Source organism: Equus przewalskii, chromosome 18 (assembly GCF_037783145.1).
Source record: "Equus przewalskii isolate Varuska chromosome 18, EquPr2, whole genome shotgun sequence".
NCBI classification, from domain to species: Eukaryota; Metazoa; Chordata; class Mammalia; order Perissodactyla; family Equidae; genus Equus; species Equus przewalskii.
Genome location: NC_091848.1, coordinates 57,861,136 through 57,881,688, shown reverse-complemented (window position 1 = coordinate 57,881,688; position 20,553 = coordinate 57,861,136). Strand labels below are relative to the sequence as shown.

At 42.2% G+C, this 20,553-nt stretch overlaps 1 protein-coding gene across 5 annotated transcripts in view; it reads right to left on the bottom strand.

Annotated features, from left to right (window-relative positions):
* Nucleotides 1-20,553, bottom strand: part of DCBLD2 (discoidin, CUB and LCCL domain containing 2) — an 80,883-nt gene that overhangs the window by 26,851 nt on the left and 33,479 nt on the right. Inside the window, exons 1-4 of one of the 5 annotated variants that reach the window (XM_070582108.1) lie at nt 13,168-13,249; nt 1,994-2,154; nt 1,772-1,885; nt 69-120 (exon numbers count right to left, since the gene is read on the bottom strand). In XM_070582108.1, coding sequence (XP_070438209.1) covers nt 69-120; nt 1,772-1,885; nt 1,994-2,006 — 179 coding nt within the window. In that variant the 5' untranslated portion in view covers nt 2,007-2,154; nt 13,168-13,249. Of the gene's footprint in view, nt 1-68; nt 121-1,771; nt 2,155-13,167; nt 13,306-20,553 lie in introns of those variants that run through there. The other 4 variants (XM_070582107.1, XM_070582106.1, XM_070582109.1 and 1 more) reach the window with 4 other exon arrangements.

Below are 20,553 nucleotides of genomic sequence, written 5' to 3'. Positions count from 1 at the left end.
TATAAAGAGTGAGGATAAAGTAGATAAAGAATAACATTTAAGAGAGAAAGTCACAAATATGGTCATACCTGAACTCAGGTTCCGAAAAACTGGCTGCAGTGTCTAAACAAGTAATCAGATCTAGAAAAACAAAAATGAAGAACGGATTCAATAATATGTAGGTTTACCCTTGCTGAAACACCAACTGCTTCCAAATTCCAAGTTGTATTGTCCTAAATTTCAAAATCTCAACGGCTGTCAAGGTAGTACTAACAACTTTTTACAAATTTTTGTTAATTACGCTTTCTAATTTTAAGTATCTTAATTTCTGGGGCTATGTCTCCCAATACTGTTTACCACCACATCACGTCATAGAATCACATGTCAGATATATAGAAGGTACATATAAAAATTACAGTACAGTGTATAGCCCTAAAATGCTTTCTATAAAATACAGCTCCCAAAACAAAGAAAAAATATTACTTAGTTCTTATATGACTAAAAATGATCCTTTGCTGGTTACACACAAGGGAAATGATGACAAAAGAGAGGTGAGTTAATTCTGTGGCTGTGAATATGCTACTCAAAATCTGGTCCACAGACAGGACCAGCAGCAGCATCTTCTGGGAACTTACTGGAACTGCAAATTCCCGAACACCATGCAGTCTTACAGAATCTCTGGGACTGGGGCCCAAAAATCTGTTTAACAAGTCCTCCAGGTAATTCTTATGCACACTAAAGTCGGAGCAGCACTGCTTTAAATAAGAGAGGACTTGAAACATTTCCCATCCAGAAATCAACAAATCTGCATAAGAGCTAATGTGTCTCATGAGGACCTGGTTCACAGGCTGTGTAAAAGGTGGTTTCTGGTTCAAATATTTCAATGGCTTCCTTCTATGCTTAGGACAGAGGGCCAAGTCCTCAACATGGCCCCCCTGGTGGGTCCTGAAGTGCCCTTATTGGTCTCGCCTCAGCTTCTTGCCACACTAGTCTTCGCCCAGTCCTTCTGGCACACGCTGCTCTCCTGGCCTGGAAGGCTTTCCACCACCCCCCTTAGGAAGCTGACTCCTCCCTAAGAGCTCAGCTTAACTGTCGCTCCTCAGAAGCTGTCCCTGACCTTCACAGGTCACACACCTGCGGCACGTGATAGGCGTTTCAGCGTGTCTTAGTGAACGATGACTACTGCATGTTCTTGTAGTACCACATGTTGAAAGAACGCTTTGTTGATGCATGACAGAGTTAGACAACATCATTTTATAAAGCCTGGTCTGCACACAGACCGCAGCCCTCTGTCCTCACCTTCGTGTCACCAGCAGCAATGACAGCACGTGGCATAACAACACACTTTCAGTCAACCGTTATCGAACAAGTGACGCACAAGCGTTTCTGACTGTTGGCACGTTTGACTAACCTGATCGTGTACTCGCCTGCAGGGAGGAAGACCTGGACAAATGCCTGGCCCTTGGCTGTGCCGAGAGCGAGAAGCACAGACAGAGCGTGCGCCTCGCATGCCCCCAGCACACCGATGGCACACAAATACGTTAAATTAACGGCCTCCACAGCAAGCGCAGGGTAACCGATGACTCGACGCTATGGTTCTGAGGAAATTACGTGTTTACTATCCAACTGCAACGTGTCCTGAAAGAACTAAAGCCTAACAACTGTGACAGGAAAGGGCTATTCTGAGAGCGAGCTCATGGACCGACATCTGTACACCACAGGCATCTGAATGGGGATGGAGTTAACCGTGTTCAGTTTGAGAGGACACATGCCTGGACAGGGTTCACTATACCTGGGTGACAGACGGGGAGCAGTAGACACACTGAATCACCTACGTTCCAGTGATGCCCACAATCTTCAGACAGCATCGACAACAACTGAGTCTCCATGAAAGAGTTTCCAGTTTCTAAGATCAGAAACGCAACTTCTAAGACCAACAGCCTGGGATGAAAGGTGCCTGTGTGGTCCAACTTGGCATTCAAGCCACAGGAAGACTGCCAGCCGGCCCTGTTACCTTCAGGCCACATGCCAGATGCTGGTCAACTGACGATATGCTGGATGAGGGCAGGGCCTTATCGTAAGTCCACGCAGTGCTGACACGTAGAGCATGCCACACAAATGCAGGCAACTCGCTGGACCTTGCTCTCAAATTCCATGGGGGCTCAAAAGAGCTCCCTAGGAGGAAAACAGGAATTCAAAATGGACAGCTATAAGGAAAGCCAAGATGACTAAAGACAGAAAAAGAAAGTCATGGTTACAGACATTGACCTTTACAATCCACAAAGGCAAAGAAAACACCAAGTATGCAGGCAACTTAAGAAGCTTTAAAAAGCGTCTTTCTTGAAAGCTTTTCCCAAGTAAACAGCCTTCCAGAAAACAACTATTACTACAAGGTTCCCAGATAATAAGAACAGAGCCTAGTAAGATAAATACAGCTCAAAGAAAGCCAGCTGCCTTGGCAACTTCTGACAGCAATGTATAAGAAGTTATCACTGGGGCTGTCCCTGTGGCCCAGTGGTTGTTTGTGCGCTCCACTTTGGTGGCCCAGGGTTTCACCGGTTCAGATCCTGGGCACGGACATGGCACCGCTCATCAGGCCATGCTGAGGTGGCATGCCAAATAGCACAGCCAGAGGCACTCACAACTAGAATACACAACTATGTAGTGGGGGGCTTTGGGGAGAAGAAGAAAAGAAAAAAAAAAAGAAGACTGGCAACAGTTGTTCAGATGGCAATCTTTCAAGAAAAAAGAAGTTATCACAATGAATGGAACAGAACTGAGTCTAGAAATAAATCCTCAAATTTACAGTCAATTGATTTGACAAGGGTGCCAAGAGAATTCAATGTGGAAGAAGATCGGTCTTTTTAACAAATAGTACTGGGACAGCTGGATAATCACATGCAAAAGAATGAAATTGGACCCGTCTCCTATCATATACAAAAATTCACTCAAACTGGATCTAAATTTAAGAGATAAAACTATAAGACTCTTAGAAGAAAATATAGGTGTAAATCTTTTTTCCTTTTTGCAGGGAAAGATTCTCCCTGAGCTAACATCTACTGCCTATTTTCTTCTTTTTCCCCCTCCCCAAAGCTCTAGTGCACGGTTGTAAGTACTCCTAGCTCTTCTATATGAGCCACCATCACAGCATGGCAACTCACAGATGGGTGGTGTGGTTCCACGACTGGGAAAGAAACCCAGGCTGCCAAAGCAGTGAGAGCATCCAATTTTAACCACTAGGCCATCAGGGCTGGCTCTCTAGGTGTCAACCTTGACCTTGGATTAAGCAATGGTTTCTTAGATATGACAACGAAAGCATAAGCAACCACACAAAAATACATAAACTGAATTTCATCCAAATTAAAAACTTTGTGCTTTAAAGGACACTATCATGAAACAGAAAGATAACCCACAAAATGGGAGAAAGTATTTGCAAATCATATATCTGATAAGGATCTAGTATCCAGAATACATAAAGAATTACTACAACTTGACATTAAAACACAAATAACCCAATTTAAAAATGAGCAAAGAACCTGAAAGACATTTCACCAAAGGAGATACGCAAATGGCCAATAAGCACTTGAAGAGACGCTCAGCATCCTTAGCTATGAGGGCAATGCACATTAAAATCATGAGATAGCACTTTATACCTACTAGCTATAAAGGATGGCTAGAATCAAAAGAACACGTGATAAATGTTGGCAAGGATTTGGAGAAACTGGAACCCTCATACACTGCTGGTGGGACCGTAAAATGATGCAGCTGCTTTGAAAAATGGTCTGGCAGTTCCTGAAAAGGTAAATGCAGAGTTATCATATTTCCCGGCAATTCCACTACTAGGTATATACCTGAGAGAACTGAAAACATATGTCCACACAGACACTTGTAACACAAACATTCATCAACTGATGAATGGATAAACAAAATGTGGAGGTGGAAAATCCATCCAATGGAATATTATTTGACCATAAAAAGGAATTAAGTACTCATACATGCTACAACATGGATAAATCTGAAAACATGCTAAGTGAAAAAAAACAGTCACAAAAGACCACATACTATATGATTTAATTTACATGAAATGTCCAGAGTAGGTGAATCTATAGAGAAAAAGTAGATTGGTGGTTACCTAGGACTTGGGGGGGCAGGGTTAAGGGGTAGGGAATGGGGTGTGACTGCTACCGACCATGGGGCTTCTTTCAGGGTGATGAAAATTTTCTAAAATTCACCATGGTGATGACTGCACAACTCTGAACACACTGAAGGTCAATGATTTTAAGTAGGTGAATTGTATGGTGTGTGAATTACATCTCAATAAAGCCATTATAAAAACTTTAAAAAATAAAAAGAAGCTATCACAAAAGTAGTAACAATTTCCTTTTATCTGCAGCACGCGTGCACTGAGGGATGCAATGAAGCTGGTAAAGGCAGAGCCAGGACTGGCGCGCATTCACATACACATTTGCTCCTTCCTTCCTTCAACAAACATCTAACAAGCGTGCGCCTGATCAGGTGCCATTCTAGGCACAGAGACAGAGCAAAGACCAACCAGACAAAACCCCTGCCCGGGCCCTGTCCCTCCCGTGGGGACAGGAGGGAACAGACAACAGGGGAAAGAAAACTACGTAGCGTGTCAGTGGGTGATAAAAAACGTTGAAAAGATGAAGGAAGACGACCGTCAGGAAAAGTTAAGGGGTTGTGATTTTGAGCAGAGGGCAGGGTGGGCCTCACTGTGAAGGCGGCCTCTGAACAAAACTCTAAGACAGGTGAGGGGTGAGGCGTCTGGGCGACTGGGAGGAGAAAGAGGGGCCACAGAGGCTCCCAGGAAGGTGCATGCCCAGCGTGCCTTAGGCCAGAGGGAGCAGGGGAAGAAAAGCAGGAGATGAAGCCAGACAGTAGCGAGAAGCCACAGCCTCAATGTCTTGGAGGTGGGGGCACTGGGCAGAGTGGGACGGCAGCTTTGTGGTGGGCACACGGCCCTCTGCTCAGGCCACCTGGCACGCTTCCCTGTCCTCTCTGTATGGCCACAGGACAGTCAGCACCTACTGGGCAGCTTTCGCACTTGTCTCAGCAGCAAGGGCGAACTCAGAGAGGGGAGTCACCGACCTAAAAAAGAGCTTCAATCCTTTCCTAAAGCCTGCCTTCCTTAACCCGAGAAGGCTTCTAGAGGAGGCAGGACAATGGTCCAGTGAGGGAGAGCAGGAGAAGATGCAGAAGAAAGGCAGCCCGGCAAGCGGCAAGAGGGTGAGGGTTCAGGCTTTCTCGGCAGACAGCAACTCAGGTTCTCTGAGCCAGCTCCAGACCTAGCGCGATGCCTGTCAGCCAGAGTCCATAGCCCATCCACAGTTCTTTTCTTTCTAAATTGAAGCATAATTCAAAATTTTTCCAACAGATAATAAGGGCAAAGGCTGGGGACCTTGATAACTGCTCCATGCAACACTTATGTACACATGACATCAGTGTTAGCCCACATACAACACCATGAAATATGATCAACACTTATTTACACATGACATCAATGTTAGCCCACATACAACACCATGAAATGCGATCAACACTTATTTACACATGACATCAATGTTAGCCCACATACAACACCACGAAATATAATCAACACTTATTTACACATGACATCAATGTTAGCCCACATACAACACCATGAAATGCGATCAACACTTATTTACACATGACATCAGTGTTAGCCCACATACAACACCACGAAATATAATCAACACTTATTTACACATGACATCAATGTTAGCCCACATACAACACCACGAAATACAATCAATACTGTAAAAGTCGACAGATTGGTCAGAAAAATGTCAGTATACTGGTTACTATCTTAGGAATGACAGCATTGGCTATTTCTGAGACTGCAGGATTGTGAAACGGAGTCAGACTTGCTCTCCGTTCAGTGCTCCTGAACAGGTTGAAAAGGACTCTCAGCAGTGCGAGGTACACCCCCACAACAGTAAGATGCCAGCCCAATCAGCTGCAGGCTCATTTCCCCCCAGGTGCAGCCACTTCTTCTAAAGGAAGGGAGCACAGACACCGGTGTTCATTCCGACCTGGGAAGCATAAAGTACCATAACTAAGCCACTGCCCTCAGCCACCAGAAAGGAGAACGTCTATGAAGAAGCAGGACCATGTACACCTACAAATTCTCCTTCATTTGCCCTAAAATTCTTCAAACAACGATTTCCATGAGCCGGGAGAACGTGGAGCCTTGCTTTCCACACACACGCCGTGTCAGGGACCGCACACTGCAGCTGTACAGCTGCTTTGCTCAATGCTGGAGGAGGGTGCTGAGACTCCTCTCATGGCTGAGTCCTCCTGTCGGTATTACTGTGTGGCCTCAGGCCTAACTCCCCCTTTACTTCTGGAACCTGGCATCGTCTGGACCATCTGCAATTTAGCGAAGGGGAATTTCCACATATAAGAGAACATAACCCGCTGTGGTTCAGGGTCAACCAACATTCACTAAGTGGCAGGTACTCAATGAGGTATTTTACATCTTACCTCCTTTTACACACTGAGAGCAGAGATTAAATCTCATGCTTCTCTCAGAAATATTATGATGCCCTCTCTGGAAGCTGAGTCCACAGGAGGAGCTCAGGAAAAATTTTCTCAGATGAAAACATCACTGCTCCCTTACAGACGATGCAGGCGTGGCTCAGCTACCTAAGCAGTAACCGACGTACGCAGAGAGGCTGTGAGCCGCACATGGATGAATCGAACCCTGCCCACACCTAAACTTCCGTACACTAAAATATGAATGTGACATACTGAAAGACACTGTAAGACATTAAAATGTTATAAGACATTTTATGTTAAAATATAAAAGACATTAAAAATACCAAAGATTGTAAGACATATTAAAATTCTTCTGTGACCCACACAGTGTCTAGGACACTAGCAGACACATTCTTAAGAACAACAGGGAAGGAGTACATCCACAGGCTAGCACAAGACAGCACAACACACATCCGGTCCCCTCGCAGCATTCTTAACGTGCGGAAGAAACGAAACAGAGCAACCGCTAAAATCATTAAGGTGCTCTCCAGACTGTCAAGTTGGAATAAACTCTATCCCATAAGCTGAACTGCCTCGTTGGGTTAACACCATTTTAACAGATTAACTCTCTTTATAAATGCTCTTTCTCTGCAAAATTGGTAACACTTTATCCATCAGCACCTTCGTCCTACAAATTGACACCAAAACACAGACATTTTCCTGCATGTATACTGATCATACACACACACACACACACACACACACACACACACACAATCCTTATTTCTGTATAAATAAAGACAAACCTAAAGATATGCATGTAAACTGAGACTTCATTAATAAAATCTTATTAAATATTAGTTTAAGAGTTTTAAAATGTTTGCCAGGTACAATAACAAAAATTAGGAACACAACAGAAAAACTAAAAATAGAAACCTAGCTAAGTGCAGCACTCAAAATGGAAATGATTCTATAAAATTACTGTATAGCTGGGGCCAGCCTGGTGGCATACGGGTTGGGTTCGTGAGTTTCGCTTTCACCGTCCAGGGTTCACGGGTTAAGATCCCAGGTGTAGAACTACACACTGCTCACCAAGCCATGCTGTGGCGGTGTCCCACATACAAAATAGAGGAAGATTAGTACAGATGTCAGCTCAGGGCCAATCTTCCTCACCAAAAAAACTTGCACAATTAAGGCAGGAAACAATCTAAGGAACTCATGCTCTATTTTCAAAACCAAAAACATCCCATGCAGGAAAAAGACAACCAGTTACAGAAATCTGGACTCCATTAGAGAGGAGTTCTCTATTCTGCCCTATGTTTCATTTACAAATTGATATAATCTGATGGAAGAGGGAAGAAATGGAAAACATTTGCAAAAATATATGATTAAAGGATGTAGCAATCAGAAAATTTTTATACTATTGGTGTTAATTCTAAAAATAACCTAACATAAAGCAACAATAACCCTGTGGAATGGGAATAGTTCCTAGGCCCGGCTGTTCACGAGTCTCAGGCAGTGTCCTCAGGTTCTACGAGTCAGCGGGCATCCAACGTGTGAGTGTCAATACATTCCAACTGGAAGGTATGTCAATATCCACTTTGTATCATTGTATTTCATGTGAAATATTAAACTATTTATTACTTTTTCGCACAAAAATTAAGGCAAACTTTAAACTAACCACTACAAAATTCTGGATTGGTAACATCTGAAGTGATGAGGTTTAACACTACTTTTTAAGCGATGATTTCACGTTCTACAAAAGGACTGTCAGGCCATCACTTTTCAGCTGCACACGTACACGCATGTACACACACAGAGAACACCCAGTTTATGGCACTTGACAAACACAGGCTGCCTTCAAGGGCTTGAAGCTTTCAACGCAGATGCAGATGTCTTCTGAGCTCATGGTTTTATAACTAAAATAACCTAAAAAATCATTGCCTGGAGCCATCTGAGAATTGCTGAGCTTTTCCTAGAAACTGATCTACTAATGTCGAGCAGATTCAAAACGAGGAATTTAGATCACCCACCCATAAAATTCATTTTGTTTTTCAAGTCCAGTGATAAATGCTGTTTTTACGTTTAGATTTTAGGATGAAAATGTCACTATCACTTATTATTACACTAGATTAAAAGATCTGAGTGGCCGAGTCTGGGCCTCTGAGTGGCTGGTTCCGCCTCTCTCAGAAGGACCAGGGATGGCCCAGCAGCTTCTCTCTGGAACTTCCGTACAGGGGTTGTAATATGACGTCCAGGATGTCTCCAGGTCCACACACATCTTCAGTCTTCATATGAAAATTTCAACTCCAGAAAGTCTAGTTGGAACCTGGGGGAATTATACCAACTCAGAGCAGAAACATCAGTCTTCTAATAATTACTGGAAGTGCTGATCAGTATTTACCTGCCTTTCCTTGCTATCCAAGGAAGAAATAGGAAAGATCCTTCCCCTGGTAGATACAGTCTTTCAAAAATGAGGTTTACAGGTAAAAATTAAGAGATCACTGGTAATGGAAAAGACTAGAAACACCTGCTCAAAGATCATTAAAAATAACAGAGAGGAGTAAAATCGTAAAAGTTATAAAAACCAGACCCAACAGTGAAGAGCAGACCAGGGTCAGTGGCCCAGACACAGTCCAGGCTGCGTTATGGCAGCTCAGAGCATCCTCCAGGAGGCTTCTCCGGGTCCGAGACTCACAACCTAAAGTCTGGCAGGTGGACCTCGATCTTGGAAATGTTTCCCTGTAGAAGGAATGTCGGATTCTAAAGTCTTCAAAAAGAATGAAATTAGAATCCGGCCTAATTCTAGAGACACATTTATAACAAGACTTTAATCCAACCATCTCTGATCCCGCCTTCTCTAACAGCCTCTTCGCTGGCCTCCCTACAACCACTCCTCCACCTCTGTGACCCCCGTCTTCACCGAGCAGGGAAAGCCGTAAAAACACACACACAAACCTGTCAGACCACTGCTCTGCTGCGCAGCGTCCACACACGCGGAGGGAAAGCTCCAACCCTCCACGTTCTCCAAGGCCCTGAGCGACGTGACCCGCCCAGCGCACGGCCCACACCACCACTGCTCTGCTGCGCAGCGTCCACACACGCGGAGGGAAAGCTCCAACCCTCCACCTTGTCCAAGGCCCTGAGCGACGTGACCCGCCCAGCGCACGGCCCACCCCACCGGCCGCCTTTCTCTGCGGTTCCTCCAAGGCCCTGAGCGACGTGACCCGCCCTGCGCACGGCCCACCCCACCGGCCGCCTTTCTCTGCGGTTCCTCCAAGGCCCTGAGCGACGTGACCCGCCCTGCGCACGGCCCACCCCACCGGCCGCCTTTCTCTGCGGTTCCTCCAAGGCCCTGAGCGACGTGACCCGCCCTGCGCACGGCCCACCCCACCGGCCGCCTTTCTCTGCGGTTCCTCCAAGGCCCTGAGCGACGTGACCCGCCCTGCGCACGGCCCACCCCACCGGCCGCCTTTCTCTGCGGTTCCTCCAAGGCCCTGAGCGACGTGACCCGCCCTGCGCACGGCCCACCCCACCGGCCGCCTTTCTCTGCGGCTCCTCCAAGGCCCTGAGCGACGTGACCCGCCCTGCGCACGGCCCACCCCACCGGCCGCCTTTCTCTGCGGTTCCTCCAAGGCCCTGAGCGACGTGACCCGCCCTGCGCACGGCCCACCCCACCGGCCGCCTTTCTCTGCGGCTGCTCCAAGGCCCTGAGCGACGTGACCCGCCCTGCGCACGGCCCACCCCACCGCCTGCCTTTCTCTGCGGCTCCTCCAAGGCTCCTTCCCAACACACAGCCTTCGACCTGCTCCTCTCTTCCCTAGAACGTTCTTCTTCCTTGCCTGTCTGGAACCTCCCATTAATCCTTCGGTTCTCAGCTTAAAAATGACTTCTTGGGACTGGCCTGGTGGTGCACTGGTCAAGTCCCCGCACCCCTCTGGTCTCCTACTGCCTGAACGTTTCCTTCATCATACGTACCACGGCTACAGTAAGGAACCATGCAGTCAATGCCTTTCTCCAACCCTGTACGTAAGCCCCATCCAGGCGTCCCCTGTCTGTCTTGTTCACTGCCTTGTGCCCCGTGCCAGGCATACTCCAGGAAACAAGGCAGCGAAGGGAATATAATTTTCCAATGGGCTCTCACAAAAAGTAAAGAAAATTAGTCTCTCTCTCACAAAATCATGTCTCTATCAACAACACACACTATAACATCAACAGATCTTTGTGAGAGTTTGACAAATGAAGAATCTGTTGAAACCAGAGTATCACAATCTTTTCATTCCCAAACACTCTGAACTCTCCCCTGAGTTGCTAAGGTGGGGACATGCAGTGATGTTCCCTGAAAATACTCAGGGAATTCAGTGTGACAGCTAAGTTGTCTGGACAACCAGCCTTCAAATGAATGGTCATCACAAGAAATAGTGTTGGAAAGGCCACCCAAGGAGAAGCAACAGGAAATTCAACCAGTTTCTCTTGAATTTAGCCAATTAACTTCAAATAAAACAAATGCTTGATGGATGGGACAAGGACATGCCAAAACACAAGTAAAATCTCAGGAGAGACTGTGAAATGAGGACTTCCCGAGATGATTACGACCTTGCAAAGTGTTACTGAAAAGAAGTTTTGATTATTTCAAAACCCTCTGGAAGGTAAGATTCATCTCAAATAGTGAGGCAGTCATCTGAAGTCTGGCAGAGACGCATTAAATCCACAACCTCCTGATTCTGGTGTCTGAGATCACTGTCAGCTCCGAAGAAACTTTAAGGCAGAACATTCAGATTTCTGCGGATCCAAGAGCCCCATAATTTAAACACTGAAAATAAGAACTGCTTTTTTTTTTCCTTCAGATTGGCACCTGAGCTAACAATTGTTGCCAATCTTTTTTTTTTCCTCTTTCTCCCCAAAGCCCCCCAGTACATAGTTGTATATTTGTACTTGTGGGTCCTCTAGTTGTGGCATGTGGGACGCTGCCTCAGCATGGCTTAATGGGCGATGCCATGTCCACACCCAGGATCCGAACTGGCAAAACCCTGGGCTGATGAAGTGGAGCACGTGAACTTAACCACTTGGCCATGGGGCCGGCCCCTGTTTCTTATTTTTTTAAAAAGAGGGGATATTTATTTTCCAGAGATCTTCAACTCGATAAATAACAAAGAGAGAAAGGGGAAAATATCAAAAAGCAAAACAAATAATTTAACCTGATATCGTAACCGAGAAATTTAAGGAGAATCAGAAGTAAATCAGTTGTCCATTTTCCATCTTCTCACCATCACCCAGGATGCCCAGGAAGCAGAGGGACAGGACGGAACCCGCCATGGCCTCCCTGTTGGCCACCTTGCACTTTTGGGGGTGGGGGAACCAGCAGTTGTTCTGTGCCTACTACACCGCGTGCCCACAGACACTGCCCGTGTGTCACTGGACTCAGTCCTCACAGCTAACACATTACGATGAAGTCCAGAGGTGACTCCCGTGTGTCACTGGACTCAGTCCTCTCGGCTAACACATTACGATGAAGTCCAGAGGTGACTCCCACGTGCAGAGGCAGGGCCACTGAGCGCTCCTTCTACGACACCACGCCGCCCTGGTTGTCCCGGTTCCGTCAGAAATAGTAACTGCTCTGGCGGCAGAACGTGTCCAGCTCTTTTCCTCTCATTATTCCATCCAAACGAGTTTTCTTTCTCTCTCTCTGAGGGATTTTATTAGCCAGCGAACACTTTGTTCCATAGCTTAGAAACTACAGGAAAGCAGACCTTTCTTCACACAGAACAGCTCTCCTGTCACCTTCTGAAGGCCACTCTCACCAAGACAGAGTTACCGCGAACGCCCCCCGGCGGCAGGAACAGCGCACGGCCCGCAGCCCCGCCCGGCGCCCAGCACCTCACGCGGGCAGCTTCTCAATTTTCTCATCTATGCAATATCAAGTAAGCTAATTTTTAACTTTAAATCGTCACCTTGATTAAATTATTGTTGAAGATCAAAATAATCGTCTGTTTTCTAATTAAACAATTGATTTGATTTATCCTTGTACCAGCAACACTTCCTAAACGTTCTTACACGGGAGCCCGCGCAGCAGAGGGGACGAACGCATGCCACACAGCCAGCACTCGTGACATCTCACTCACGCCCTGCCTTTGATTTTAGAGATTCAAGTAACTTCTGCATTCGATTCCACTTAGAGTCTTGCTTTTAATTTTTCCGCTGTCAGATTCTGGATGTTAACAATCTAGAAAATATCTCGTGTCTTTTGTAGACAGCGCTCCCCAGGGTGGCCCTGGCGCTGGCAGAGTCTCCTTCCAGAAGGACGGTATTTTCAACACAGAAATGGCAAACTGTGGACAGCAAACTTTAAACTGACATGATACTTCTCAATAATTGGCAGAGTTTTAAAAGTTGTTATCATTTGTATTCCAACCTTACGAAAGTAAAAAATCAGTATTTCCTCTACTAAGGAAAGGGAAGTATATGGACTTCACAGAAAGTTTAACATAGTTGTAACTTTTGGAATTCTGAAACTGATCTAATTTTATTTGTCAGATTTATGTATGTGTTACTAACTGTTCAGTCTTTCTACTCTATTCCAATCTCAGATAACAGGTACTCAAAGAAACATTTCATTTTTGTTTTTAGAAACTGCAAAATGGGGGAAGCCAAGTATAAAGTGAAACTTACCTTGTTTATCTATAACTGAGTATGAGGCCAAAAATCCTCGTCCAGAAACATGGATTCCGCTCATGAACAGCACTGTAATTTCATTGCTTTTTGATTCAATTGAATGGTTCATTTGCAACCCCAGACCACAGTATTTGCCTAGAAATGAAAGAAACACAGATGTTTAGTGTGACTTCAGGAAGTCAATAATATTTACAATGTAGATAGCAGAACCAGAATAATACACCAAACTGGGTATATTCAACCAATATAAACTGATGACTAGGATGTTTAACAATTAAAAATCACATTACTCTAAAAAAAAAAAAATGAATGCCAAGTAGTAACTGTTCAAATAATTCAAAATAAAAATCAGTACAGGCATCACTGACCTTATGATGATTCAGTCTCCTGTGAAAGTACATGTATACTCTTTAAAATGTAACGAGGAAGTTAAAAAAGTTAACCTAAAGCCTTTCACTCAGGCAGGTGGCTCACAATGAACTGTCAATCAGCAGCATTCTTGACATGCTGCCCACAGGGCGCCCCGAGATTCCTGGGCTCAAGGCAGCCCTCAAAGCTTTTCACACCTTCTCAGTGCTTCTTCCAAGGATTGCTGGATTTCTGGTCAATCTTTCTGGGTCGTCGTGTCCAGCCTACAGCTTTACTAGGATCTGACAACTCCCACCCCCATGTCTACCCACAGCCTCTTCCTTAACTTCAGGAGATACATCCAACTGCCCACCCAGCTGCATCCTTCACTGTCTAACAGATGTGTGAAAAACAACAGACCCTCAGGATGGATCTAAGCTTAATAAGGTAAAAGGGAAGATGAAAGAAGAATTAGGGCAAGATATCTACCAATAATTAATAAAAATGGGTTTTCTTATGAGCTTGGTAACTTGTCTAACAACTTCTAAATAAGGAGTTCCAAGAATGTTTTAAGCTGCGGCAACATCACTTGAGTAAGAACACCATTTCCAAGGACTATACATGATCTTGTGAGTAGAAAATCCCAAGGAATCAACAAAAATCCCCACTGGAACTGGTATGGGAGCTTAGTGAGGTCACAGGATTAACAGACAAAAATCAATTGTACTTCCACATACTAGTGACAGACAATCCGAAATGAAATTTTTAAAACTTCACTTATAATATATGTAAGTTTTTATAAATGCAATGCTTTTTATAATAGCATCAAAAAGATTAAAATATTTAGGGATAAATTTTAAAAAAGAAATTCGAAATAAATACACTAAAAAATGCAAAACTGCTGAGAAAAATTAAAGAACTAAATAAAGCAGGAGACATACCAACTTCAAGGACTGGAAGACTCAGTCGTGCTAAGATGTCAATGCTCTCCAAATTGATCTGTTGATTCAATGCAATCCCTATCAAAATCTAGGGGTTTTGTTCATTTTTTTTTTAGAAATTAACAAGTTCAGCCTAAAATGTATATGGAAATGCAAAGGATGCAAAACAGTTAAAACAATTTTTGTAAGGACAGTTGAAAGATTTATACTTCCTGATTTTAAACCTAGTATAAAACTACGGTAATCAACACAGTGTGATACCACTGTAAGGACAAATCTCTCAACAAAGAAGAATACGATTCCAGAAATAAATCCACAGACATGGTCAATTTCCAAACAAATGTACTAATCCAGATGGATATAAATATGCAAAAACAAAATGAACTTAGAACTTTACTTCACAACATATACAAAAATTAAGTCAAAATGGATGACAGATCTAAAAGTGAGAGGTAGATTTATAAAACTCTTATAAGGGAACATAGGAGAAATCTTTGTAACTTTGGATTAGGCAAAGATTTCCTAGATTCGACACCAAAAGTACAATCCAGTAAAGAAAAAATATGGATAATTTGGATTCCATCAAAATTAAAAATAGTTGGTCCTCAAAAAACGCCATTAAGAAGATGAAAAGACAAACCACAGATTGGGAGAAAATATGTGCAAAACATTAATCTGATAAAGAACTCATATCTGAAATAGGTAAAGAACCCTTGCAATTCAATCCAATTTTTTTAAATGGGCAAAAAGACCTAAATAGACACTTTAACGAAGACATACTAATGGGAAATAAGCACATGAAAAGATGCTCAACAGCATTAGCCCTTAGGGAAATGAACATCTACAATGAGACACCACTATATACCCACTAGAATGGCTATAATCAAATAATCAAAAGACTGACAATAACAAGTATTGGTGAGGATGTGGAGAAACTGGAACCTTCACACGGATGGCAGAACTGTAAAATGGCACAGCCATTTCAGACAAACAATTTGGCAGTTTCTTAAAATGTTAAACATAAACATATACATATCATACAACCCAGTAATTCCACTTCTGGCTATCTATCCAAGTTATCTATCCAAGAGGAAAGAAACCGTCCACAAAAGGACTACGCAAATGGTCATAACAGCATTTCTCATAGATGCCCCAAACAAAAAAATCTAATTGTCCATCTGCTAGTTAAGGGATAAACAAAATGTGGTACATATCCATACAAAGAATACTAATCACCAATAAACAGGAACAAGCGACTGATACACGCAACAACATGGATGTACCCCAAAAACATTATGGTAAATAGAAGATGCCATTTATGGTATTTCCAGAAAAGGCAAAAAATAGAGATAGAGAGCAGATCGGTGGCTGCCTGGGACTGGGGATGAAGTGGGAATTGACTCCAAAGGGGCACAAGGGAGCTTTCTGGTGTGACAGAAATTTCTAAACCTGGATTTTAGCGATGCTTGCACAGCTAAATAAATTTACTAAAACTCATCACACTATACATTTAAAACAGGTGAATTTTATGGTATGTAAATTATACATATCTATAAATATACATACATACATATCTATAAAGCTCTTAAAATACAAACATTGAAACAATTTTTATTGTGAGAAATCACCAGGTGTGTTTTACGCAAAGAAAAAACAGGTCCCAGAATCAGATGCAGCAGAGACCTTCAGAGATCTACTCCAAGCCCCTCTGTGACAGCTGAACAAACTGAAAATCAAACCGACAGTGGATCGACAGTACAAGAGAGGAGAAATGAGTCCAGAACCCATGTCCTGGTCTTCCCCACGCCGTTTCCTCTAGACGCCACTCACCGGAAGTGGAGCTGAGTCCGCCCTGGGGCTGCCGAGAGAAGCCTTTAACAAGAGCACGACCATCTCCCCTTGCTGGGGTCTAGGGTGGCGCCTGGACCACGGCAGGGTCTGCAGCGGTCTCCCTCCGAAACACAGCAACAGTGCTCTTTGCTCTCCCCTTGTCACCCTGTCGACGGTCCCGTTCCCTAACTAAATCAGTAAATGTTCCAGCTTGTCTTTCGGTATAAACCACCTGAACCCCTCATAATGCTACTTTTTAACTGAACTGTTACTTAAACCTACGCCACCTTCATTTCGGGATAACTATTTGCAGAGACGGAGCCTGAGTCAACCTTTCCAAGAGATTATGCACAAGCAGAACTGTGACACTCAGCCACAATTTTTTAAATGAGTTATTCTCTACAACTAAGGTTTTTCACCCCTGCCGATAAAAAAGTACTATATTTATTTTAAATAAATTTTATATTTTATGTAAATATATCTCAAACCAGGCAATTCTTTGCTTTTTTTCCAGAAAGGGAGAATTTAACCCTAAAGCCACACTGATAGTTGCCACTTAAAACAAAAAAACCTCAAATTCTGAAATGTCTAACATTGTCTATAAGCTTTTATACACAGAGCTTTTCTTTCAAGATATTATCCTCCAAAACATTATAATTTCTCAATTATTAAAAAAATTCATCTTATGCATGTGATAATTCTGTAAAAAAAAATTTAGAATGAGCAGAGAAACTAGTTTCCTCTATCTGAGATTAATTTCAGGCCCACAATCAATGGAATAACACATTAGAGATAAAAATATTTTACTCTATATATCACTGTGTTTTAGATAATTTTTTTCTCAACTTGGAAAGGTAAACTCAGTTCAATTTCTCTGCTTTGCAATCACACTGGCCTGACATAAACCGACAAAGAAAAGCCCCTTAAGTAAATTTTCTCCCCTTGCACAGAAGACACGCTGTTCCGTCCTGCTGAGAAGCGCAAGCATAACCTTGTCACGACCAGTTTAAAAGCAGCTGTCCGTCTCTCTGGTCATCGCACAGAAGTTTCAGGAAAAGCTTGCAAACAAAGAAACAGCAACCAAAAACTTAATCCAAAATACCAAGGAAGGTAATACATTTACAGAGAAATTTTTAAAAACCTCAATTTGAAAGCAAACAACATTCAGTCTATAACTTCTCCATTCATTCAGGATTTAATAAATAAAAACCAAACATCGAGTTATGCGCACACGCACTTGTCTTAGGTGCACATGTCTTGCCATCCTTTCTTTCTTTAAAAATACCTACTGTAAAAAAAAGCTTTCTATTTCTAAATATGGAATGCAATGTAAATATATCTATCAATATTTTTAGCATTCAAGCAAAATAACACACAAAGAACCTTACAACAGTTATTATCTGAATATACAAGAAAAGATGATTAAATCTTCAGACTTGTTTTTAATACTAAATAACTCAGAAATAGTTCGATAAATAGGACAAATATTAAATATTGCATTATTTTTGAATACTAAATATTCAAAAATGACCTAATGTTAAGAACAGAGTAATATATATTTATTGTTATCCTAAATATTATCTCAAATATTAAAAATATCAGAAACTGTATAATTTGTGAGCAAAACCAAATGTGTGCAGTGCCCACTCCATTCATTCAAATAGGAATAGGCCAAGGCAAGAAATTGATATAACAGATATAGATAAATTATAATATAGATATATAATACTATGATAATATAGACATGTAAAATATTATACATTATACACATAATAGGTACATTTAATAGATGAGTGGAATCCTGCCTGAGCCGGTTCATGCCTGTCAAGGTGAACCACCGTTCCCCGGGGCTCATCGCCATGGGCTGTTCTTTCCCATTCAAGGATCCATGTATGTGTCATTTTATTACACAGCTGATTAAGGTGCTTAGTATAAACTCTGACTTTGCAGACACCTTTAGGTGCAACGAATAAGATCACATTTAAAGAATATCTACCACGCCATAGAAAGGTGTCTTTACTTTGTAAAAATTGTATCTTGTATACTAATGCTAGGGAATTCCAAATTATTAGACTTAAAAGTAAAAGTGCTCTAAGAAAATACAGAAATAATTGACAAAGATATATCCTTGAAGTGAAATAATGTTTAGAAAAACGTTTTGAACCCTTTTACTATGGACAGAATCATGAAGTCTGCCATCAGCACTGCAGCTTCAGCTGTTGCTTTCTTTGGGGTTATCTTGTCCTCTGAAATGTGGATAAATCCAATCTGTGGTAGAAACAAAACAGCTTTTTTCCAACCACACTTGTTCTGTGAAACTCAAAAGGCAGTGCTAAAGAATGGATAATCTCAATTAAGAAAAAAGGAGAGACCCAGCCCTGGTGGCCCAGCGGTTACAGTTCAGCCTTCTCTCCGCTTCGTCAGCCCAGGCTCGTTTCCCGGCCGAGGACTCACACCACCCACCTGTCAGTAGCCATGCTGTGGTGGCAGCTCACGTAGAAGAACTAGAAGGACTTCCAACTAGGATACACAACCATTCACTGTGGGGTTTGGGAGAGGAAAAAAAGGGAGGAAGACTGGCAACAGATGTTAGCTCAGGGCAAATCCTCACTAAAAGAAAAAGAAAAAAGGTGAAAAAAAGACAATTACAATAGCTGACTTGTAGGCGCTTAAGTGAGTTCAGTGCACACCAGATAAACGCCTACCTGCCCTCTTATTCCAGCCAAGAGGGCTGACCATCTCCTCGCCTGGCTCGCCTCTGATCAGATTTTTATCTTCTGTTCAACTAAGGTAAGCACATGGCAAAAATACTTGGGGAAAGGAAGTATAAAAATCATCCCTAATCTGGGCAATATACTAGTTAATTCTTTCATTTCATTTCCCTGGTCTGGCCACTGAAAGGTGCTCCCAAATCAACATAAAGCATTTAACCAACAATCAGAGGGTCTGCGGACGGCTCTCAAACACAACCAGAGTCTCCAGGAGGTGCTCATGGATAAAGAGAAGAAATTTCAAAAAATGGTATGTGAACACATATAGAAAGTTACAAACATAAAAGTTAATCAAGTTTCTTAATCACCATAAAACCCAGGAGACACTGGTTTATAGTCTAAAAGAATCCATACTCCAGACAAATAGTCTACAAAATTATTAGCCTTTAGAAAACTGGAAAAAGAAAAGCAAATAAAATCCAAAGTAAGGAGAAAAAAAAGAAGTAAGAATTAGAGCAAAAATCAATTAAATTGAAAACAGGAAATCAATAGAGAAAATAAAAATAAATGAAAATAAAAGCTTGCTCTTTGAAAAGAAAATCAATAAGCCTCTAGCCAGGCTAACTAAGAAAAAGAGAGGACACAAATCCCAATTATCAGAAATGAAAGTAGGGATATCATCACAGATCCCGCGGACATTAAAAGGACAATCAACTCTAAGTCCACAACTCTAAGTTCTAACAACTTAACAACTTAACAACTCTAAGTCCACAAATATGAATACCTTAGGTGAAATGTATGGTTCCTTGAAAGACACAATTTGTCAAAACTCAAACATGAAGAAATAAGACAATCTGAATAGGCCTATATCTATCTAAGAAATTGAATCAATAATTAATAATCTTTCAAAAGAGAAAGCACCAGCACAGATGCATTCACTGGTGAATTCTAACATTTAAAGAAGAAATTACATCAATTTTCTACAATCTCTTTCAGAGGATAGAAGCAGAGGGGATATTTCCTAACTCATTCTATGAGGCCAGCATGACCCTAAAACCAAAACCAAGGACATTACAAGAAAAGAAAACCACAGACCAATATTTCTCATGAAAATAGATGCAAAAATCCTTAACAAAATACCAGCAAATTGAATCCAACAATGCATAAAATCAATCAACACCACAATCAAGTGTGATTTATCCCAGGTATGCAAGGTTGGTTGAGCATTTGAAAATCAATTAATGTAATCCATCATATTAACAGGCTAAAAAAGAAAAGTCATATGACTAAACCAATAGATGCAGAAAAAGTGTTTGACAAAATCCAACACCCACTCATGATAAAAACTCTTAGTAAACTAGGAATAGAGGGGAACTTCCTCAACTTGATAAAGAATATTACAAAAAACCTGCAGCTAACATCATACTTAATACGGAGAAATTCAAAGCTTTCCTAATAAGATTAGGAACAAGGCAAGATGCCTTCTGTCACCACTCCTTTTTCACATCATATTGAAAGTGCTAACACAGTAAGACAAGAAAAGGAAAAAAAAT